This window comes from Neoarius graeffei, chromosome 7 (assembly GCF_027579695.1).
Source record: "Neoarius graeffei isolate fNeoGra1 chromosome 7, fNeoGra1.pri, whole genome shotgun sequence".
Lineage (NCBI taxonomy): Eukaryota > Metazoa > Chordata > Actinopteri > Siluriformes > Ariidae > Neoarius > Neoarius graeffei.
Genome location: NC_083575.1, coordinates 42,034,103 through 42,059,202, shown reverse-complemented (window position 1 = coordinate 42,059,202; position 25,100 = coordinate 42,034,103). Strand labels below are relative to the sequence as shown.

The 25,100-nt window shown below is 41.6% G+C and overlaps 1 protein-coding gene across 1 annotated transcript in view; it reads right to left on the bottom strand.

Moving 5' to 3' along the window:
- c9orf72 (C9orf72-SMCR8 complex subunit) overlaps positions 1–24,692 on the bottom strand; it is a 29,267-nt gene extending 4,575 nt beyond the window's left edge. Inside the window, exons 1-7 of the mRNA XM_060925687.1 lie at positions 24,611–24,692; positions 9,746–10,276; positions 9,556–9,651; positions 9,233–9,297; positions 8,954–9,026; positions 8,727–8,843; positions 7,169–7,404 (exon numbers count right to left, since the gene is read on the bottom strand). Of these exons, the coding sequence (XP_060781670.1) occupies positions 7,169–7,404; positions 8,727–8,843; positions 8,954–9,026; positions 9,233–9,297; positions 9,556–9,651; positions 9,746–10,192 (1,034 nt within the window). The 5' untranslated portion in view covers positions 10,193–10,276; positions 24,611–24,692. The remainder of the gene's footprint in view (positions 1–7,168; positions 7,405–8,726; positions 8,844–8,953; positions 9,027–9,232; positions 9,298–9,555; positions 9,652–9,745; positions 10,277–24,610) is intronic.
- Positions 24,693–25,100: the final 408 nt, after the last annotated feature.

The window sequence follows — 25,100 nt, the reverse complement described above, 5'->3', positions numbered from 1 at the left end:
AAATGATGGTTTGTAGCGATTTCCATCGCATGCACAACATTCCGGACGAGAAAAAAAAAAAAAACATTCCGGACGAGACCAGGTTGCGAGACCAGCGGGGTCTCCGTGGATTGTTATCGGAAGCAAAGCGAAGGAGGCGGCGCCGGGAGCAAAAGCGAGGCTACAGGCAGAGCCGGCCTGTTGACTAAGCTCAGAAAACAGCCACTCAAATCTCCACTGCCAAGCCTCTACCTCTCCAACACCAGATCCATGTAAACAACACGGACGATTTGGAATTACCTTATTCTATAATCGGCTGGTCAGTGCTATACTCAATACTTAAGTGACTTACCCATCCAGTGAGGATCATTTTCTTGTTTACAAGATGCCACATCTGAGTCACTGACAAATCCTGAATTTCTGTAAAGAAAACTGTCCAGAGATTTATAAGCACGCAGTGCTTCACCACTGAACAGCGAGGGAAAGTTGATGAGGTAATCATACACGTCCAGGTATTCCGCTGGCAGTTCAAAATCCGGTAGTGAAAACTCCGTCCGGAAAGCCATAAGGGTCACAAATCTGTAGATCGTTTATTTTAGACATATATCTAGTTATCTGTTCATTAGAAAAATGAGCCGTGTAGTCCGTCGGTTGAAATTGATCCATTCTGTACACGAGTGCAGCAGTATTCAGCGGTGTTTTTGACCGACACGATGGCGGTTGTATACTTTCCGGTCACGTGACTGCAAGATCTCTATAGAATGTTTCTTTATTTTACCTTCATATTTCATAGTGTTTGCATATTTTTGGCCAATATTTTGAAACCATGGTCAATTTAGATCGAACTTCTGATAGAATCTACGGCCAGTCATTTTGCCCCGCCCCCGCTCCGTCCGGTGCGGTAGTGATGTCCCGTTGCTCATGCGCCGCAGCAAAGACCCGCGCGACCTTCAGCCGGTACACTCGCTGTTCTTTTACCACTGCTGTTATTCTCATCTTTCGTGTGTTCTTGATTTTTCCATTGTGTCCTATTTCACCATATCAAATACCCAAAATGTATCATATTATTCATATTTAAGTGAATAATCAATTCAGTCATCATAACTTGGCATTTTTAACCCAAGCAATCAAAAAGAGGAAATTTATTCAATATTTTCACTCATCTGTGAAGGAGGGGCTTTAATTCTTCATGATGTAGTTATTTTATATGGAAATCAATTTTACAAAAGCATTTGAATTGTAATCAAAAAAATTTTCCACAGTGGAGGCCAGATAAAGCAAGATACTACCTTTATTCTTATCAAACATGACAAAAGAAACATTGAGTGTTAAGTAAATGCCCAAAAAAAAGTAAAATTAGAAAATTTATTTTTTGACCATAATGTCCTAAATAAGAGACCAGTTTCTGAGACGGACCCATTTACAAAAAAATATATGGGTTTTTTTTTCGCGGTCTGGTTTCCATCAAATCCTGCGCTCTGATTGGCTGGCGAGCGGGTGCGTATCCTACGGTACACCGGACCCCAGTTACGGACCCTGGTTACGGACCTCTGGCGACTCGCTCGTTCACAACAACAGCAAACATAGTAGCAACTTTTGTCAACATATATCTAAGATTTATTTATAAGATTTTTATCAAAAATCTTATACAATTTTGGCAGCATTTCTCAGCATAATAACACTAATTTTACATCATGGATCGCGATAACGACAGTCTTCACAGCGAAAGCGAGTTTTACTGCCCTGAGGAAAAAGAAATAAAAGAAAACATTTCAGGAGAAAGTTAAAACCTGTAACTGTTGCTAACGCCGAGCAAAAACATGGCTGAATCCTGAATGACTCCTATTTGTATAAATAGGGGACTACATAGGCAGCAAAATGTAGTTTTTTCCTGCCATGGAAGTGCACTTGTATACCGAGGAGGAAGCCATTTGCATTACAGCCGTGAATGAGGATTCAAAATGTCGGCTCGCCTCGGCTTGGTTTTCCCTTTTGGGCGCTCTCGTTTTCTGTTAGAATTTGGTAAAGAAAAAAATAAATATATTATTTACCAACTTAAGGTCAGTCCGTATGGTGAAATACCTTGACCTCGGCCTTGAATACTGACCTCGGCCCAGAGGGCCTCGCTCAGTACTTTCAAAACCTTGGTCACAGTATTTCACGATACGGCTCTCCCAGCTGGTAAATAACATATATTTATTTTTTTCGCGGCCCAAATCCTGCGCTCTGATTGGCTGGCGAGCAGGTCCGTATCCTACGGTACAGACCCCAGTTACGGACCTCTGGCGACTCGCTTGTTCACAACAACAACAAACATAGTAGCATTTTTTGTCAACATTTATCTTTTTTTGATAAGATTTATTTATAAGATTTTTATCAAAAATCTAATACATTTTTGCCAGCATTTCTCAGGAGAATAACAATTTTATATCATGGATAGCGATAACAACAGTCTTCACAGCGAAAGCGAGTTTAACTACCCTGAGGAAGACGAAATAAAATAAAACATTTCAGGAGAAAGCTAAAAACCTGTAACTGTTGCTAATGCCGAGCAAAAACATGGCTGAATCCTGAATGACTCCTATTTGTATAAATAGAAAACTACATAAACAGCAAAATGTAGTTTTTTTTCCTGCCATGGAAGTGCACTTGAATACTGAGGAGGAAGTAATTTGCATTACAGCCGTGAATGAGGATTCAAAATAGCATTAATTTTACAGCATAGATAGTGATAACGACAGTCTTCACAGTGAAAGCGAGTTTTACTACCCTGAGGAAGACAAAATAAAAACATTTCAGGAGAAAGCTAAAAACCTCTAACTTGCCAACACCAAGTAAAAACATGGCTGAATCCTGAATGACTCCTATTTGTATAAATAGGGGACTACATACGCGGCAAAATGTAGGTTTTTTTCCTGCCATGGAAGTGCACTTGTATACCGAGGAGGAAGCACTTTGCATTACAGCCATGAATGAGGATTCAAAATGGCAGCACGGCTCGGTTTTCCCTTTTGGGCGCCCTAATTTTCTGTTCGAATTTGGTAAAGAAAAAAAATAAATACATTATTTACCAGCTTAAGGTCGGTCCGTATGGTGAAATACCATGACCTCTGCCTTGACTACTGACCTCGGCCCAGAGGGCCTCGCTCAGTACTTTCAAGACCTCGGTCACGGTATTTCATGATATGGACCTCCCAGCTGGTAAATAATATATATGTATGGCAAAACAAAATTAATTAGTAATCATTTACAAACATCATCATGATACGTCTATATACCTCCCCCTTGATTTAAACATTTAAAAAATAAAAGTGTGTTAACAGTGTCAGCTAGTTGGTAACTCATAACTTTGTGTGAAGTAATTTAAAAATATATAGACAAGTGAATTATTAGTTGCAGTAAAACCAGGTGTGCACAAACGTCATATGACACTTTTCCAATAACCTCAATCTAGACCTAAATTTGACCTGATGATAGGAGTTATTGGTTGTGATGTTCATACTGATCATGTTCAATGCCAAAACTGATAAACACAGCTGAGGAACAAGATTGTGATGATGGTACCCCAAACCCTGCTGAATGAGTGAGGATGGAACTTAGGACTGTTTGAAGAAGATGCCTCAGGATTGGACAATCATTTAATTTTTGTATGATTTAACGTATTCTACATTTTTGAACAGATGACGATGATGAGCACAGGAAATGGAACTATGTAATCTATACATCTCCATTACTCAGTACAGTGGAGCTGTTTATACAAACCCAGTGCTTAGGAATGTAACATAACAGCTAGCTACATCAGTGTTTCCCATACACTGACGAGACTATGGCGCCCTGCCATAGTCTAATTTGGGCCGCCATAGTCTCAGTCCGCGCCCGCCCGCACGGCAACACTGACTCACCCGGCCTGACATTGCGTGCGTTGCCTATCTCAGACAGCGTGAGGAGACAACTCTGATAAGCTACATCCTGTCTGCATCTACATGTTAAGGTAAGTTTATACAACTTTATGTAGCCTTTGACACGATTGAGAAGGTGACATTTAGGCTACGCTATTGTGCTTTATAGGCGTATGGAGAGGGCATTGATGGATGACGTTGAGTGTATTGTTTCAGTAAAATTACTTTGTCCATTTCGTACTGGCAAACCTACCTTTTCTGTAAGGCAACAGTAGGCTATTTTGAGGCAATATTAGTTCGCCCTACGTAGTTATCTAATTCGTCAAATTAACTTTATCATCCTACCAGGATCAGGTCGTTTCCAAATTCACCGGCGAAGTGCTTCCCGCTTGACATTGTATGTGCGCAGTCTATCCAAGTGATGGAGACGTGAAGTGACAGCAGTGATAAACTAATCTAGGTCTGCATGTACATGTTAAAAGGGAAAAGTAGTCTATTCTAACAGAGAGCGAACTTCGATGCCACTTTTGAGAATTAGTGCTAGTAGCCTTAGCGCGATTGGTTACTGGTGAGACGGAAGATGTTAAATTATTTTTAGCCTTTTCTAATAGGCTACCTTCTAAAGGTGAAGCTATTACACCACATAATTAAGGGAATGTAATGTTAGTTACCTATTTAATTAAATGAACTTCTTGACTCGAATTTGATCGTTTTTGATTGATGTGAATCTCAACTGGTGATCATTTTTGATTCACCAGTGATGTGAATTTCAATTTACATTTACCCATTGTTTTTATGCTCAAATCCCACCCAAGTTCAATCTCACTCAAATATTTCAGAGTGAGCTCTACAATCACATGACTCATTGTAGTAACAAGTTGTTTGCCATTTTAGGTCAAAACAGACCTTCGTAACAGACTGCAAGGAGAGCACCTGGCCGCCTGCTTGAGGATTTCCATTAACGGGCCACAACCAGAAGATATAAATTATGAAAGGACACTCGAACTCTTTTTCTCAAAGCCAAGAAAAATCAAATGCATAAGTGCAGGGTGTGATCTTTGTAAATAGGGCAGGCATTTGTCAGGGTCACTTTTGACATACAGCAGAGCTAGAAGAAGTCCTTGTTTTGTAGGACGTTTTGTAGGAGTTCAGGGTGTGAAGTATTGTAGGATTTTTGGTTTGGTTGCTATCTGTAATATGTTCTTCTTGTAGGACTGCCCTCTGTAGCAACATGCTAAAATAAAATACAAGGTGCATAACCAACACCAACAAATTTGTTCTTTGTTAGTCTTAGTTTAGTAGTATTAGTAGGCTAAACAACCCCCGCGCACCCCTGCAATTCAACCGGACACGCACGCCACGCACTAAACAACCCCCAGCGCACCCCTGCAATTCAACTGGACACGCGCGCCGCGCCACGCCCCCCATAGTCTCCAAAATTTCTGTGGGAAACATTGTACATTATAAAATTAGGTTGCCCAAGGAAGAAATGGTAAAAAGGAGAAGCTGGAGAAGAGTCATACAAGTGTTCTTTAACTCAACCACAGCAAAAATAGCAACATCCCCCCCGTCGAAGTGCACCACCATTTAAACAGACATCAAATGGTGCAAATGCACTTTTATATATCATGCTGTGTAACTCCTCCTTATTACCCACCCCCACTGTTTGTTGGATAGCTAAAGTTGCCCTACTGTTCTGAAAGTTGGTGACAGCATGGGGCTTTCTACAATATCCTTCAGCTTTCAGAAAAAGTCCTGATGAAGTATAACAAGCCCTTTACTTCTTATTTGGCTCCTTTCTTAATTGACCTGCTTCCCCTTAAAGCCAGTGTTATACCTTCATGCTTAAAGGAACTGATTTCAGTCTTTTTTTTCCCTCAAATAAATATTTGGACCCATAGAGATGGGAAAATAGGGCCCAGATTAAAAAATATCCCAGAGTCACCATTGCTCCCAGGTCCGCTCTAACCCGGAGCAGTAGCACCTGCCTGGGTTCCGGCTATGGGTTAAATAGTACATCACTAATAAGGTGCTGGCAGCAGGTCGCTTTTTGGTGCAACGTGGCAGATGAACCCAACAGGGTCAATGGCATACCACCAGCTGGCATGCAGAAGAGCCGCTCAAATGGCCAACGGATGGCATCACTCGGGAAGCCAGTTGTCACTGTGGGGCAACTTCCATACCCGTTAAGTCTGTGGCAGTTTTGTGGACCACTTGGCATCAGGTCTGGAGGTCCAGAGAGACAACATGATGGGGGCACGACATTGTTTGTCTTACCTTACTGTGCAAGGCGCTTCGTTAGGAGAGGAGAATAAGTATGCGAGAGCTCACGAGGCCAGATATTCCGCGGTGGCTCAGCCAGGCTGTTCGTGCTGCTGGTACGGGCGACTCTGTCGCGGGTCACGTGGCCCATCCTGATGCATCCTAATGAAGTAGTCATTATTGCTAGTGATGGACAGCCACTGCCTCTGACACTCACAGGCCACTTTAATAAGAACACCTTTACCCCTACTTATTCTTGCTACAGTCAAATAGCCACTCAAACAACCACTCTTTACAAACATAGTGAGCAGTGAAGCATCTCAGAAAGCACAAAACCGTGAGGCAGGTGGGCTATAATAGCAAAAGGCAACATCAAAAACTTTTCCAAATTCCCTAGTATACAATTTCTGCCCAGTTTCAGAAAATCTGCTTTTCTGCTCAGTACAGATGTAAAGAGTGTTTACTGGAGTTCCTGTAGCCTTCCTGTCACCTCACACCATTCTCTCTCACTCTCCAACCCTCCTCATCAACAAGGTGTTTCCATAGAAATGCTGCTCGGCTCACTGGACATATTTTATTTTTTGCACAATACTGTATAAAATCCATAATTGTGCTGTGAGGGGAAAAAAAATCCCAAAGGGATCTGAAATATTCTAACCAGCCTATCTGGCACCAACAACCATGTCACAGTCAAAGTCCTTGAGTCAAAGTCACTTTTTTCACATTTTGATGCCTGGTGTGAATTTTAACTGACGCTCTTGACCTGTATCTGTACAATTTTGTGCACTGCGCTGCTGCTACGTGATTAGACTGATAATTTCATGAGGCAATAAGTGTACAGGTGTTCCTAATAAAGTGAACAGTGAGTATACACACACACGTTTCACAAACTCATCTGTGTGCTTTTTGTGTTTGAGGCAGTAATCTTGCATACAAACCAAGGATAACAAAGCAACACAATGGACTAAGAAACTCATGTGAGGAAAAACTGGTGTCTGATTATGTATGCGGTGTGTGAAAAAACATACAGGTCAGGTGTAAAGGATTCTTGTATGTTGATGAGGTGGTCAGGGCTGATTTCCTCCTCACTGGTAGTCTTCCAGAGGGCGCTGAGTTCGGCACGCATGTAGCGGCGTTGATGGTATGTGTGTTCATGGCAAGGAGGCATCTGCTTCACTGTGTTAATGTCCACGTCAATGTGAGTAGATGGATAGGGGGAAGACAGGACCTGTCGGTAAGGCAACACAACACTCCCTGTGGAGTCCTGGGGGCAGAGAGAGTACAAAGATTTACTTACTCTCCACACTACACATTCATCAATCACTCCCCAATCACACCAAGTACAACCTAGAGGGTTGGGTCCCATGGGATCCCAGTTCCAACATAAACCTCTAATACTACTACGCCTGTCAGACAAGGAAACAAGATTGTAATCCAAGTCTGGTCACTCTGAATTACTCAGATCTAACATACAAAATAACCTGGATTACTGCAAACTCTTGTCAAATGATGATCAAGTCAAAACCAAAGCAAGCTATTCGTTAGTGAGAAGGTTGCCAGCATTCCTAATGACACAAAAATTTCCCCTCACAAAACAAGCCGGGGGGGGGGGGATACGGCTGTCAATCAGATAAAAGATTTAATCGCAATTAATTGCATTATATGCTTGCTTTATGCAAATTTTACGTGGCCAGATCAGGAAGGATAAGGCTGGACACAGCAAAAATTATTTTTGTGGGTATTTTATTCCCCCACTGCATTTAAACAAATAAAGCAGCATTAATTTTTATACTTTTGAGGGTTTAGCACAATTCAGTGTGAACAAAACAATATAGTATTTTCCGCTAGTTCTGTACTTAACTTCCAGCCTCAAACCATGCAATAAAATAAACTAAACAAACTCGGCGATGTGGACTCTGGACAACAGTAGCAGGCATCTTTAAATAAAGAAAATAAAAACACGAAACCCAAATAAATACATTTGCTCAGCCACACAGCTCATATAGATATTTTCCAGTAAAAGGCAATAACTCACTAGTAAGTATACAGTACAATCATGAGCAAAAGTGCATTTATAAACGAACACTTTCACACAACCCACAAATTTCTCAGAATAAAACAAAAACTCTCTCCAGTGTCCAGCCTGTACGCTTACACACATACACCCCTGGACCTTAACACGTCTTCTTTTCTCTCCCCTCTGGACCATCAAAAGCATATAAAAAAAATACACACATTTTATGTAAACAGTCAGAATGCAACAATATAAGTTGATTCTGTACATAAGTGCACTTTATTGCAACTTATGCTGACCAGCTACTTGCTACATCATTCGCTCACACTACGTCACTTCCTAATTTTCCAAACAACGGGGGAGGGGCACAGAACATGCGCATGTGTTAATCAAGTGTCCAAAAAAAAAAAAAGGCATTAAAAGGAATTTGCGTTAGCACGTTATTGCATTGACTTCAACAGCCCTAAAAAAACATTTTACTGCAATTCCTTTGAAAGTAATTGGGACAGTTCCAAGCCAGTATAATGAAAACTGTAAAGATGTGAAGCGCTGCTAAGAATGTGGCCATGTACCTTGAGCAGGCCCTGAACGAACAGGCCAGTGTCGTATTTGAAAGTGCCGTCAGCTCGGCACAGTCGTGAACACTTCCTCTCAGCGGGAGTGAGGAACAGACATAGCGTCAGCACAATCTATGGCACAAAGCAACTCAACCAGTTAACCTACTGTACTTGCAACAATAAGCATTTTTATACTGAGTGTGGTAGTAATACTGAGATTGCAAGTGTGTGTGTGTGTGTACCTTATTGACTTTGTCTGGGTTACTGCCAACAACAACGGAGCAGCCACAAGTCTGTAGGTGAGAGCTGATGGCTCTGGAAAAAAAAGAAAGCATTGCAGAGTGATTCTATTTACATAGCACTTTAGACACATGCAAAAACAAATTGATGGGCGCTTGGCTAGTCATACACAAGTTATTTTTACAAATATGCTTATACATCATTATTTATGAGACTTTCTAATATGTTAAGATATTCTACCATTTCTGAACATTGATTTAGTCGTTGTTCTCAACACTTACTTGTGCAGAAAGTCCTCATGACAGCTGTCACCTATATCATCATCATTCAGTAATGTGTCTTTGAGCTGTCACAAAAGAAAAATTAGTGTTTTTTCTGTAAGACTATTAATAACATACAAAAAAAGCAGAGAAGTTTGAGAGAGAGAAAGCATGAGAGAGAGAGAAAGCATAAGAGAGAGAGAGAGAACATGAACGAGAGAGAGAGAAATCATGAGAGAGAGAGAGAGAGAGAGAGAGAGAGAGAGAGCGCATGAGAGACTGACAGCATGAGAGAGAGAAAGAAACTGACAGCACGAGAGAGAGCGGGAGAGAGACCGACTCACATCAACTTCCTCTGCTACGCTATGAGTTTTCATGGACGAGAGAAGCTCCATGACAGGAATAATCTCAGATGTTAACAAAGCTATAATGCCATAACCCTGCAATACAGATAACACACACACACCAGATTTTAGAAGGAAAAGCTTTAAGGGTTTTAAAGCATGGCAGATAAGCATGGGTAAGGCTACAGACCTTCTGCATATAGATGCGTCCCTTACGAACAGTGTGCTTGAGTCTTTCCACACACATGCTGTGCAGCGGAAGGTAAAAATCCAGTTCTGTTTGGGGTAGAATGACGGACAGTGCGCACGTGTTCTTGTCACCCTTCAACTCGCCATCAAATATCAGTGACACGATGATCACGCCTTTCTCTGCCAAGACGAAGAACTTGACGTCCACGGCACCGCTTTCTGCACTGCGCAGAATCTCACCATTCAGCGTGTGATTTGCCAGGAAAGTCACCTCGCTGTCACTGAGTAACATCGACCCCTGGCCTTTGGGGGCCCAGATGTGCCATACACGGGGTCCCAGGATGTTGTCCCAGTAGGCAAAGGTGGCTGCCAATAGGGGGCACCATCCTTCCACAACCACCTCTGTTTTAGCCACGGCTGGAGACTGTGGTGGGCAACCAGTAGACATGGCGCCTTACGCACTCAGATTCTCTCCCAGGGATTTTTCAAGCAGATCATTAACTCTTTTTTTATTGGTGTTTTATTCAGCCACCTGTTAAAAATCCCATAAAAGGGGAAAGAAAAAAAGTCATTAAACTGTTCACAAGCTAACAGAAAATGTGTCCAGGAAATGATCCATGAGCGGAATGCAAATAAATCATCACAATCAGCAGTGAACGTCACCTATCAACTCAATAGTGATAACTTTATGAAGTTCAGCGCACAGTTTGCATGCAACCTTTAGTTTTGGGGTGAAAAACTGAACATTAAATATCACAGCAACTGAGTCCAAGTCTACAATAATATTAAGCTAAAAAAAAAATAAAATAAAAAATAGCTTGCATTCCCAATAAAATGCAATAATTCTTTTATTTTAACATGTAATTTTTTTTTTGTTCAGTCTTGAAAAGATTACGAGTCAGCAGGATCAGGAACAAAAATAACCTTTCAAAGAATATATAGTTCTGGAGAAAAGAAAGGCACCAAGACACAACCAACAGACTCCATTTACATCACTTTCACAAATATTTTATTTGTTTCACTACATCATAAACTTTTGCCCATTTTGTCACTTCTTTGTATGACACTTTTCTATACGTTTCTAAACATTTTTTATATCTCTTTATAAGATTTGACATTCTCCTACTCCTAAAAGCGGTCTGTCTCATAGACTATGTTCAGACTGCACCCTGAAACGACCCATATCCGATTTTTTTGCCCATATGCGACCTGTATCCGATTTGTTATTGACAATCTGAACGACACAGATCCGATTTTTTTCACATGCGACCCAGGCCGCTTGGATATGTGGTCCTAATTCCGATGCATATCCGATATTTTCACATGCGACTACAGTCTGACCGGACAGGTCGCATTCATGCGGCCTACACGTCATCAACAAGAGACAAACGTCACTATTCTGCGTTGGCTAATCCCGCCTCTTTGGTGGAAAACAACAACATTTATACAGTTTTCAGAATTTAAATAGACTTTTATAGAATTGATCAAGCTAATGGTGGATTTGGTAGGGACCTGGATGTTGATCTGTTAGCCTGATTAAATAAAACAGTTTCTATAACTGATTTATAACTTAAACCATCCTGTATTACAAGATTATAAGATTGTTCCGGAAATTTCCAGTAATTTGACACCTTCGGTCTCATTAATCTGCTGATCACAATCAGATTATTGTGCGAGTTCCGCCGCCGCCACAAAAACCACATCGCCAGGTCTCGCCTCATCTCCATCGCAAACTGCACTGGTGTTTATGCACCTTGAGCCAGCGCTGAGAGAAGTTGCAGAATTCAGCTGGCTATAAACAATCTAAATAAATATTTATAAAAATGTAGAAAAAGTTTATTAATATGACGAAATAAATATGTGCAAATTATTAAGCCTGAATTAAGAGTTTGGTAATACAGCGGCCGTATCCCAAATGACTGCCTACTGAAGCTCGAGTGCACTATATAGAGTTTAAAAATCCATTACTTCCTAGTAACATGTAGTGCACTTATATAGAAATTAGAGAGACATTTAGGAGTCAACCCTCGTTACCAGGCTACACGTTTTCATTTCAGTTCAGAAACAAAAACACACACGAGACCTCACACTTTAACACTAACCAGATAATTAAACAAACAAATAAAAATCATTAAACATGAAGAGTGCGCTTTTTTTTTGTTTACATATTACGTAGATGTGCTTATTACGTGTCAATTTGCGCATGCGGGACACTTTTGGGTTGTTTTCCGTTCATATTGGAGATCGCATACAAGTCTCATATAATTGGTAATGTGAACGGCCTAATAAAAAAATCGGATTTCACAACAAATCGGATATGGGTTGTTTCAGGTTGCAGTCTGAACATAGTGATAAACTTCCACCTGGCTCTCACCTCCACTGTGAGACAACGGGTTTTATATCTCTCATCAAAAAACTCCTGTGCAGGGATTGGCCAAGGATGGCTCACATGACATAAAATTGTTCCTCCACTGATTAAGCAGTGTATCTCGTGATGTCCAAAAAAATAAATAAAAAAGGATATGATGTGAGTCAGTCATAATACTGTATATCCTGGATACACCATGAACTCGCGTCATAATTTCAAGCTATACAGCTGACTCAAGCCACAGCTGTGGCTCCGCAAGCATTTCTGTGTGTAGATCTATAGTGGTGCTTGAAAGTTTGTGAACCCTTTAGAATTTTCTATATTTCTGCATAAATACAACCCCAATTCCAAAAAAGTTGGGACTCTCTGTAAAACATCAGTAAAATCAGAATGCGATAATTTGCAAAATCATGGAAACCCTATATTGCATTGAAAATAGTACAAAGACAACATATCAAATGTTGAAACTGAGAAATTCTATTGTTTTTTGAAAAATATATGCTCATTTTGAATTTGATGTCAGCAACACGTTTCAGAAAACTTGGGACAGGGACAACAAAAGACTGAAAAAGTTGTGTAATGCTAAAAAAATAAAATAAAATTTGGTTAATTGGCAACAGGTCAGTAAAATGATTGGATATAAAAAGAGCATCCCAGAGAGGTGGAGTCTCTCAGAAGTAAAGACGGGGAGGGGTTCACCGCTCTGTGAAAGACTGCTTGGGCAAACAGTACAACAATTTAAGAATAACGTTCCTCAATGTAAAATTGCAAAGAATTTGGGGATCACATCATCTATGGTGCATAATATCATTAAAAGATTCAGAGAATCTGGAGAAATCTCTGTATGCAAGAGACAAGGCTGAAAACTGACAGTGGACGCCTTTGATCTTCAGGCCCTCAGGCGACATTGCATTAAAAGCAGACACGTGTCTGTAGTGGAAATCACTGGATGGGCTCAGGGACACTTCAGAAAACCATCATCTGTGAAAACAGTTCATTACTGCATCCACACATGCAAGTTAAAACCAGATATAAACAATATCCAGAAACACCGCCACCTTCTCTGGGCCCGAGCTCTTTTACGATGGACTGAGGTGAAGTGGAAAATTGTCCCAAGGTCTGATGAATCGAAATCTGAAATTATTTTTAGAAATCATGGACATCACGTCCTCCAGGCTAAAGAGGAGAGGGACCATCCAGCTTGTCATCAGTGCACAGTTCAAAAGCCAGCGTATTTGATGGTATGAGGTTGCATTAATGCATGTGACATTGGGTAGCTTGCACATCTTGGAAGGCATCATGAATGCTGAATGATATATACACTATATTGCCAAAAGTATTTGCTCACCCATTCAAATTATCGGAATCAGGTGTTCAAATCACTTCCATGGCCACAGGTGTATAAAATCAAGCACCTAGGCATGCAGACTGTTTTTACAGTTTGGACCTGGCCCCTTCCTCTTCCAACATGACTGTGCACCAGTGCACAAAGCAAGGTCCAATGACAGAGTCTGGTGTGGATGAACTTGACTGGCCTGCACAGAGTCCTGACCTCAACCCGATAGAACACCTTTGGGATGAATTAGAGCGGAGACTGAGAGCCAGGCCTTCTCGTCCAACATCAGTGTGTGACCTCACAAATGCGCTTCTGGAAGAATGGTCAAAAATTCCCATAAACACACTCCTAAACCTTGTGGACAGCCTTCCCAGAAGAGTTGAAGCCGTTCTAGCTGCAAAGGGTGGACCGATGTCATATTGAACCCTATGGATTAGGAATGGGATGTCACTTAAGCTCATATGTGAGTCAAGGCAGGTGAGCAAATACTTTTGGCAATATAGTGTACATGTTTCAGAGCAACATGCTGCCATCCAGACAAAATATTTTTCAGGGAAGGCCTTCCTTCTTTCAGTAAGACAATGCCAAACCGCTTTCTGCACAAATTAAAACTGCATGGTTTTGTAGTAAAAGAGTCCAGGCGCTAAACTGGCCTGCCTGCAATCCAGACCTGTCTCCCATTTAAAACATTTGGCGCATTATGAAGCTCAAAATATGACAAAGGAGACCTGAACTGTTGAGCAACTGAAATTGTATATCATGCAAAAATGGGACAACATTTCTCTTTCAAAACTACAGCAATTGCTCTCCTCAGTTCCCAAACGTTTATAGTGTGTTGTTAAAAGTAGAGGTGATGCAACACAGTGGTAAACATGCCCCTGTCCCAACTTTTTTGAAACTTGTTGCTAACATCAAATTCAAAATAAGCACATATTTTTCAAAAAACAATAAAATTTCTCAGTTTCAACAAGTGATCTGCTGTCTTTGTACTATTTTCAAAGAAATATAGGGTTTCCATGATTTGCAAATTATCACATTTTTGTTTTTATTTACAGTTTACACAGTGTCCCAACTTTTTTGAATTGGGGTTGTATGACCTAAAACATCAGATTTTCACACAAGTCCTAAAAGTAGATAAAGAGAACCAAATTAAACAAATGAGACAAAAATATCATACTTGGTCATTTATTTATTGAGGAAAATGATCCAATATTACATATCTGTGAGTGGCAAAAGTATGTGAACCTTTGCTTTCAGTATCTGGTGTGACCCCCTTGTGCAGCAATAACTGCAACTAAACATTTCCGGTAACTGTTGATCAGTCCTGCACACTGGCTTGGAGGAATTTTAGCCCATTCCTCCGTACAGAACAGCTTCAGCTCTGGGATGTTGGTGGGTTTCCTCACATGAGCTGCTCGCTTCAAGTCCTTCCACAACATTTCGATTGGATTAAGGTCAGGACTTTGACTTGGCCATTCCAAAACATTAACTTTATTCTTCTTTAACCATTCTTTAGTAGAACAACTTGTGTGCTTAGGGTCGTTGTCTTGCTGCATGACCCACCTTCTCTTGAGATTCGGTTCATGGACAGATGTCCTGACATTTTCCTTTAGAATTCGCTGGTATAATTCAGAATTTATTGTTCCATCAATGATGGCAAGCCATCCTGGCCCAGATGCAGCAAAACAGGCCCAAACTATGATACTACCACCACCATGTTTCACAGATGGGATAAGGTTCTGATGCTGGAATGCAGCGTTTTCCTTTCTCCAAACATAACGCTTCTCATTTAAACCAAAAAGTTCTTTTTTGGTCTCATCCGTCCACAAAACATTTTTCCAATAGCCTTCTGGCTTGTTCATGTGATCTTTAGCAAACTGCAGATGAGCAGCAATGTTCTTTTTGGAGAGCAGTGACTTTCTCCTTGCAACCCTGCCATGCACACCATTGTTGTTCAGTGTTCTCCTGATGGTGGACTCATGAGCCAACGTGAGAGAGGCCTTCAGTTGCTTAGAAGTTACCCTGGGGTCCTTTGTGACCTCGCCGACTATTACATGCTTTGCTCTTGGAGTGATCTTTGTTGGTCGACCACTCCTGGGGAAGGTAACAATGGTCTTGAATTTCCTCCATTTGTACACAATCTGTCTGACTGTGGATTGGTGGAGTCCAAACTCTTTAGAGATGGTTTTGTAACCTTTTTCAGCCTGATGAGCATCAACAACGCTTTTTCTGAGGTCCTCAGAAATCTCCTTTGTTCGTGCCATGATACACTTCCACAAACATGTGTTGTGAAGATCAGTCTTTGATAGATCCCTGTTCTTTAAATAAAACAGGGTGTCCACTCACATCTGATTGTCATTCTATTGATTGAAAACACCTGACTCTAATTTCACCTTCAAATTAACTGCTAATCCTAGAGGTTCACATACTTTTGCCACTCACGATATGTAATATTGAATCATTTTCCTCAATAAATAAATGAGCAAGTATAATATTTTTGTCTCATTTGTTTAACTGGGTTCTCTTTATCTACTTTTAGGACTTGTGTGAAAATCTGATGATGTTTTAGGTCATATTTATGCAGAAATACAGAAAATTCTAAAGGGTTCACAAACTTTCAAGCACCACTGTATGCATCATGATCATGCCTAATGAGGCAGCCAATAGCAATGGTACATTGCACATGCACAGGTTGAAGGTCGTTCTGATGTAAACAACAAACATGGCTGCCTCCAGTGAGTTTATGCCACTGAGCTCTATATAAAATCTGGAAAGCTCATAGCCCATTCCCCACTGTAGAGACGAGTGGAGCCATCTGGTCGCCATCTTACCACTCATATTGCTTGTATTTGATTTGTGTTAAAGGATCGTGTCCGATCAAACTTATCCCAAGAAAAGAATCTCCTGACTTTTTTCCCTTTCATTACCTCCTCTTATTTTCTTAACTTTACCCACATTCCTTACATATCTTCATAGCGTTCCCCTTCACTGTTATTGATTTTTCCCTTTTCCAGTCCAGTCTCTGATCGTTTCTTTTTTGAACGGCTCTTTTACTACTATATTTTTACAGAGATGATTTCAGTTTCATTCTTACACAGTGTATCTTCAGCGTATTTTCTCATCTCATTCCCATCTCATTATCTGTAGCCGCTTTATCCTGTTCTACAGGGTCGCAGGCAAGCTGGAGCCTATCCCAGCTGACTGCGGGCGAAAGGCGGGGTACACTCTGGACAAGTCGCCAGATCATCACAGGGCTGACACATAGACACAGACAACCATTCACACTCACATTCACACCTACAGTCAATTTAGGAGTCACCAGTTAACCTAACCTGCATGTCTTTGGACTGTGGGGGAAACCGGAGGAAACCCACGCGGACACGGGGAGAACATGCAAACTCCACACAGAAAGGCCCTCACCGGCCACGGGGCTCAAACCCGGACCTTCTTGCTGTGAGGCGACAGCGCTAACCACTACACCACCGTGCCGCCCTCAGTGTATTTTCTTTCGGATATTTCTTCCTTTCTATTTATTTTTAATTTTTTTTTCTTATTATATCAACACAAAGGCTGTACAATACTTCCTTTCTATTTAGGACAGTTGTTGAAACAGGATTATTTTCTCATGTTATTTGCCAATTTCATTTCATTCTCACATGTCTTAACAGTATTTACTGGTCACATCATTCACTGTCATTTTAGACAAAAACGATTCAATTTTGACGCTTTTTCTTTTTAAGACCACGCAGTGTTTAGCAAATGGGGTAACCTGATACAGTCACAGTGTTCATCCCAGATATCAATGTCACATTTTCAACTAAAACAGACAAGACGATGAGACAGATTTTCTGGTTTGGGTTTTTATCCCGCTCTTGCAAACCATCATAAAATGCTATAGGGAGTCCACATAAATGGCACTGTGTACACACGTGTAAAAGCTGTGAACATGATCACACACTATCAGTACTCACAGGTGAAATGTCCATCCACAACCTTTGACTTGACAGTTTATACAGTTCATTGCTGCACATGCTGGCATTTTTCTTGTAATTTCTCTCACCAACTACGTAAATAACTTGTCCAATTTTGTGTAGCTTCCAGTAGTCTAAATGACCGTTCCGCTCCGTGATGTGAGTGGTAAGATGGAGGCCAAATGGCTTCATTCTGACAAGCCTATGAGCTCTCCAGATTTTATATAGAGCTCAGTGGTTTATGCCAAGCCTCAATCTTAACACTTTTATTTAGGATCACCCAAATGAGAATGGGCTCCCTTTTGAGTATGGTTCCTCTCGAGGTTTCTTCCTCATGTCGTCTGAGGGAGTTTTTCCTTGCCACCGTCGCCACAGGCTTACTTAATTGGGGATAGATTAGGGATAAAATTAGCTCATGTTTAAAGTCACTTAAATTCTGTAAAGCTGCTTTGCGACGATGTCTATTGTTAAAAGCACTATAAAAATAAACTTGACTTTTAGTTTGGAAATTTTTTTGACGAGGGACATACATCAAATACACCATGCACTGAGAGGCACCAGTTGAAATTATGGATTCTCTTCAGTGACTGGCATAGTACTATTTTATTCAGGGCTGTGCCCCTCACAAAACAGTACTCTGCCAGTCACCTCAGAGAATCCATCATTTCAACCGGAGCCTCTCAGTGCATGGTGTATTTGATTATTATGAAGAGCATTATCCTACAGTGTCTGGACCTCTTCTATTGTGATATGCTGTGCACACCTATCACATCACGTGTTCTTCATCCCACACTAGCATGTTTGAAAAAGAAAAACCCCCTACATCAATCTAATATTTGTGGATAAATGCTTGACATTCAACATTCATTTCATCCAAGCGGCTCACTAAGCTTTTAGATCTGGGATTTGGCACTGCTTTTAGCAACTGAACCCTAGACTTTCTTAAAGGAACAGTCCACCGTATTTCCATAATGAAATATGCTCTTATCTGAATTGAGACGAGCTGCTCCGTACCTATCCGAGCTTTGCGCGACCTCCCAGTCAGTCAGACGCGCTGTCACTCCTGTTAGCAATGTAGCTAGGCTCAGCATGGCCAACGGTATTTTTTGGGGCTGTAGTTAGATGCGACCAAACTCTTCCGCGTTTTTCCTGTTTACATAGGTTTATATGACCAGTGATATGAAACAAGTTCAGTTACACAAATTGAAACGTAGCGATTTTCTATGCTATGGAAAGTCCGCACTATAATGACAGGCGTACTAACACCTTCTGCGCGCTTCGGCAGCGCATTGATACGGAGCTCAGATAAAAAAAAAACAAAACGCAAGAGTTTGTTTGGCATGACAAAGAACCTCTGCGGCCGGTCTGTGGCCAGTCTACGGCTCGAAAATCAGCACGTCACACGCGCGCCCTCCATGCGTTTCACGCGCACCCTCTGTGCGTTTCTTGCGTTTTTTGCACGTAGACCGGCCGTAGGAGCACGTACGGCCGGTTGTGACCGAGGCATTACTGATACCGCACAGTGTGTGATTGGTTTGATCTTCTGTGTAGGCACTCTACAAGGTAGTGTGTCAAGCATGTTGCGCTACTCCAAATACTACACTAAACATCCAGGGCAAACCGACAACAAAGACTACCTACAATGTGGTGGCCATAATAGAATAATAGAAGAACAGAAATGTACATGCCACAAAAACATATTGCCTGAAATGCTTGGTTGGTTTGGGACATGCCTGTAGTAAGGAGTTCAAACAGAAATTTGAAGTATGGCCAAGAGATGTACAACTAATAAATTATTAATCTTTGAAATATGCTGATTAATGAAAAAAAAAATCAGGCAAATCGGTCCAGTGGTTCAGTTTTTATGGACATTTTTAGGTCTCAGATTTTGCTCTTTTTAGAGAAAGATAAAACAACAGGCAACTAGCAAGGAACAATGGTGTTGTTTTTCAAGAAAAAAAGTGCTAATCCTGGAAATAAAACTGTATTTTTGTTACTAAACTGCCAAATTTGAGGAAATTTTCTGTGCTACATTGTTTTTCCCCACAGAATCCAGGCATTTAATTTTTTTTACTTATTTCCATAATTAATGGTGTTAATTAGCATACAATTATCTAATTTACATATGATTTATGATAATAAATGGTAATATCGATAAGTTTTCTTTTTATTGTATTGCTTGAATAATATTTGGAAGTTTCTGTGGGCCATGGACATCTTTAAAGTGTCTCAATCAGTATATTTGCATATCTCATAATTTGCATATACACGTACATGCTAATTTGCATGCATGCATTAATTAGGCCTAAATTATATTTAAAAAATAAATAAATCTTATATTCTGCCAGTAAGTTCGGCTGAAAATGCTTTCAGTAGCCAAAGTATGCTTTTGGCAGTCATTTAAAATGTGGCTATAAACTCCATGAAGGAAATATGCATATTAGCATCTTTTAACCTCATTTGCATATAACTGACGATTCTGAAACGAGGGGTGCTGGTGTTCAGAAGCAGCAAAACACTTGTTCCTCAGCTTAAATAATCAAAATGAAAAGCACCATATTGGGCACAAGAGATCAATCTGTCTTGCTACATATGCTTTTTGTGCAGATCGCACAACTTACCTGGAATATTTGTGACAAATTCGCGAGACTTGCTGACGATTCAACTTTATGGTTTGAGTATTGAACAAGCTGCAGTGTATATGGTTTGAAATCTGCATATGCACACATCGCACAATGCACTAGGGTATCCCCAGTCACGTCCCGAAATTCCTTTTTCCTAGCCAGTGAGGAACCAGTGTTCTGCGGGAAGCCCTTGAGCTAAGAAAACAAAAGCACACTCCAGATGTGGGTGCACCTGTCGAGAGCGTGCATAGGTTGAATATATCTATATTTAAGCTGGATATTAAGCTACGTGCATTAATTTATGTAAGGAGCATGTTTAGACATGGGAAATTAATATTATTAAAACAAATTATGAGCAGCATCAATAAAAAGTATTTAAAAAAAATCACACCTAATAAAGCATGAAATTTGAATAAATAAATAAATAAATAAATAAATAAAATGGTGCATTCATTGATTACGCAACTGCCATATTGACCGCTGTCTGAACTCACTACCTATAGGCTTGAATACCATCAGTCTGTGCTGCGTAGGCAAATATATCAGGAGGACAATAATAATTTAACTCCGCTGATTTCAAGTTAACTCAAGTGGTTTTCATCGTCATTCCTCTGTATAACTTGTATACATTGAAATTAAATGTTTCTTCAGTGCAGTAGCACATTACACATGACTACATAATGTGCAAATACATGACAATGGGAGATGAGTGCAGTATCCATCCATCCATCCATCCATCCATCCATCCATCCATCCATTATCTGTAGCAACTTATCCTGTTCTACAGGGTCATAGGCAAGCTGGAGCCTATCCCAGCTGACTATGGGCGAGAGGCGGGGTACACCCTGGACAAGTCACCAGGTCATCGCAGGGCTGACACAGACACAGACAACCATTCACACTCACATTCACACCTACGGTCAATTTAGAGTCACCAGTTAACCTAACCTGCATGTCTTTGGACTGTGGGGGAAACCGAAGCACCCGGAGGAAACCCACGCGGACACGGGGAGAATATGCAAACTCCGCACAGAAAGGCCCTCGCCAGCCGCTGGGCTTGAACCCAGCGCTGGCACTGTTGCCTCCTGTTGTGAGGCAACAGTGCTAACCAACTGCACCAACCAACTGCACCACCTTGCCACCATGACTGCAGTAATGTATGTTAAATACACAGGATAATAAATATTCAGGACAACAAATAGGACACTGCACAATAAGCAGACAGGACAAAAGCAGTGAATGGAAGAACCAGTTCAAACAATCATCTGTAAACTGTAAGCTCTCTCTCCTATCGTGTAATTGGGTATAAAAGAAAAAAAAAAGATAGTGAAAAGGGTAGCAGCAAGGTCAGTAGTAAAATGTGTGTCATAACAGCGATAGACTATCAGTGGTAGTCATACTCGGATGTGTGTTGGGGGCAGCAGTGTATTGAGTAGTCTTATTGCCTCAGGAAAGCAGCTGTTGGGGGAGTCTGGTGGTGGTGCTGGTTCACGTCTGCACCTGCTTGCACTCCACTTCCCAGAATTTGCAGCGACCTTCAAATATGGCTGCAGTGGACTACAACAACCACCTACCACAACCTCACTGCTCACAGTCTCCGGAGTACTGATTATTGCACATGCCTGGACTATCACCACAACACGCATATAAGCACTCTGACAGTGCTCAGTCTTTGGGAAGTAAATGCTCAGTGTTCTCATGCCTTGTTCAGCTGTGCTGATATTCTGGTTACCGATTTAGTTTTTGCTCTTTGTCTCTGATATTCTGTGTGTTGACTCTGCCTTTGCCTATTGTTTTGGATTTGTCTGCCAGCTTTGCCTCATTAAACTCTCTGCTGCTTTTACATCCATCTGTCGCCTGCGTTCCTGACAGCTGGGGAAGCCATGGCCTAATGGTTAGAGAAGCAGCTTTAGGACAGAAAGGTCACTAGTTCAATTCCCTGGACCAGCAGGAATGGCTGATGTGCCCTTGAGCAAACCACTTAACCCCCAATTGCTCCCCAGGTTACTCTGGGTGTATTGGCTGTCACTCTGGATAAGAGCATCTGCTAAAATGCCTGTAATGTAATGGTGGTGTAGTACAAATCATCCAGTTTTCCCACTTTTCTATATTATTGGTATCTGCCAGGTTAACATGACTAGCCCTTTTGACAACCTCTCCTCCATTTTTTAAAAAAAAAATCAGACTTATTTGGTTGTTCTTCATAGCGTTTCAGAACAAGGAGTGATATTTGAAAGTGCATGAATCACTACAACCAACAAAGTCAGATACCATACAGTCCCCTCCAAAAGTACCTAGAAAGGTGAGGCCAATTCTTCATTTCAGCCCAACCTCAGGCCATGGCTGCCCCATGTTCACCTAACCTGCATGAACTGTGGGGGAACCTGGAGGAAACCCATGCAGACACGGGGAGAACATGCAAACTCCACACAGAAAGGCCCCCGTTGGCCGCTGGGCACAAACCCAGAACCTTCTTGCCGTGAGGCGACAGTGCTAACCACTACACCACCGTGTCGACCACCACTTTCAGAGGTGACTGTAGCTGTACAGTGCAGGTTCCCAACCCTGGTCCTGCACATTGTTTTCTCTCACTGTAACACACCTATTTCAACTCAGGGCTACAATAATTAGCGGAGTATGTGAACTAGTTGTGTTAGAACAGGGGAAATACTAATATGTGAACTCAAGGACAGGAGTTACTCTGAGACAAGGCGATACAGGAAAACGCATATGAACCAGTTGGTTGGCTGACCATTTTTTTGCAATCAAAGGCTTTACACTCGGCCATTTTTCAACAATTTTTTGTACATCGTAGTGTCAGGAGCAGTGAGCCAATCAAGATACAGGAAACCTATCAACAATACCACGTCATGCTGACCTTTGACACCACCCACAAAATGACAATATGGGTGCACTCAAGTGAGCAGGAATACATTTTAAAGCACTGCTTTATGTGACACACTGACAATACAGGGAAGTCAAAATGCATTTGTGCAAAATGTGCAGTATTTCTAGCCTATGTTTATTTTTCGATGTGGGTTCCCTTTAATGTTTGTTGTATCTGTAACCACTTATCCCATGTGGGGGTCGCGGGGGGGCAAGCTGGAGCCTATCGCAGCTAATCATGGGTGAGAGGCAGGGCACACCCTGGACAAGTCACCAGCTCATCGCAGGGCTGACACACACAGAGACACAAACAACCATTCACACTCACGGTCAATTTAGAGCCACCAATTAACCTAACCTGCATATCTTTGGACTGTGGGAGGAAACCCACACAGACACGGGGAGAACATGCAAACTCCACACAGAAAGGCCCTTGTCGGCCGCTAGGTTTGAACGCAGAACCTTCTTGCTGAGGCAACAGTGCTAACCACTACACCACCGTGCCTCCCTTTAATGTAACACCTTAATTATTACAACAACAACCCATAAGTATTTTCAGCTCAAATCTACTGCCTTATTAACTTAGGACAAGGTTCACTGGTTAATGCTGTAATTTATTACCTTCTAGTTAAAGTGTACAGATTTTGTTGCAAAGTTCAAGTCAAGTCAAGTTTATTTGTATAGCGCTTTTAACAACATTGTCGCAAAGCAGCTTTACAGAATTTGAATGACTTTAAACATGAGCTAATTTTATCCCTAATCTATCCCCAATGAGCAAGCCTGTGGCGACGATGGGAAGGAAAAACTCCCTCAGACGACATGAGGAAGAAACCTAGAGAGGAACCAGACTCAAAAGTGAACCCATCCTCATTTGGGCAACAACAGACAGCATGACTATAACATTAACAGTTTCAACATGAAGTCAGTTTTGTTGGTTATAACTCTTTATTGATGGAAACTTGAGGGCAACACGGTGGTGTAGTGGTTAGCACCGTTGCCTCACAGCAAGAAGGTCCTGGGTTTGAGCCCCGTGGGCGGCGAGGGCCTTTCTGTGCGGAGTTTGCATGTTCTCCCCGTGTCTGTGTGGGTTTCGTCCGGGTGCTCTGGTTTCCCCCACAGTCCAAAGACATGCAGTTAGGTTAACATGGGGCGGCCTTGGGCTGAGGTGCCCTTGAGCAAGGTACCGAACCCCTGACTGCTCCCCAGGCACTCTAGTGTGGCTGCCCACTGCTCTGTGTGTGTGTTCACTGCTTCAGATGGGTTAAATGCAGAGGATTAATCTCACTGTGCTTGAAGTGTGCATGTGACAAATAAAGGTTTCTTCTTCTTAAAACTGTTCATGACAACTGCAGTCCTCAGCTACAACAGCATTACTGTAAGCAAGTTCTTTCTGAGAGTGCAAACTGCAACACATTATATGAACTACACACGAAATCCGAGCACGCACAGGTGCCAGCTATTTCATTTAGAAGATAAATATTACAAGTACTATTATGTACAGCCAAATAAAAGTACATTTTACGACACATTATCGAGCAAACCTCATGCCCTACTGACAGGCTGTAATCATTAGCGAGACTATTTTGTCAAATTTAACAGACATGTGAAGAGAAAACTGAATATTAACAGCTCCTGTTCTCTACTCTAAGTGCGCTAAATATCATATTCATACATTTCTTACCCGTTATTAAATACTCGGACAAAATGAAAGCAGCACAACTATCTTTCTTCCTTCCTTCCTGCCTGTTCTTCTTCTTCTTTCGGTTTTAATGACGGTTGGCAACCAACTAGAAAGGTGCATTACCGCCACCGACTGGGCTGGAGTGTGGAACAAGTAGATGTTGGAGGTACTCATCTCATCTCATCTCATTATCTGTAGCCGCTTTATCCTTCTACAGGGTCGCAGGCAAGCTGGAGCCTATCCCAGCTGACTACGGGCGAAAGGCGGGGTACACCCTGGACAAGTCGCCAGGTCATCACAGGGCTGACACATAGACACAGGCAACCATTCACACTCACATTCACACCTACGGTCAATTTAGAGTCACCAGTTAACCTAACCTGCATGTCTTTGGACTGTGGGGGAAACCGGAGCCCCCGGAGGAAACCCACGCGGACACAGGGAGAACATGCAAACTCCACACAGAAAGGCCCTCGCCGGCCCCGGGGCT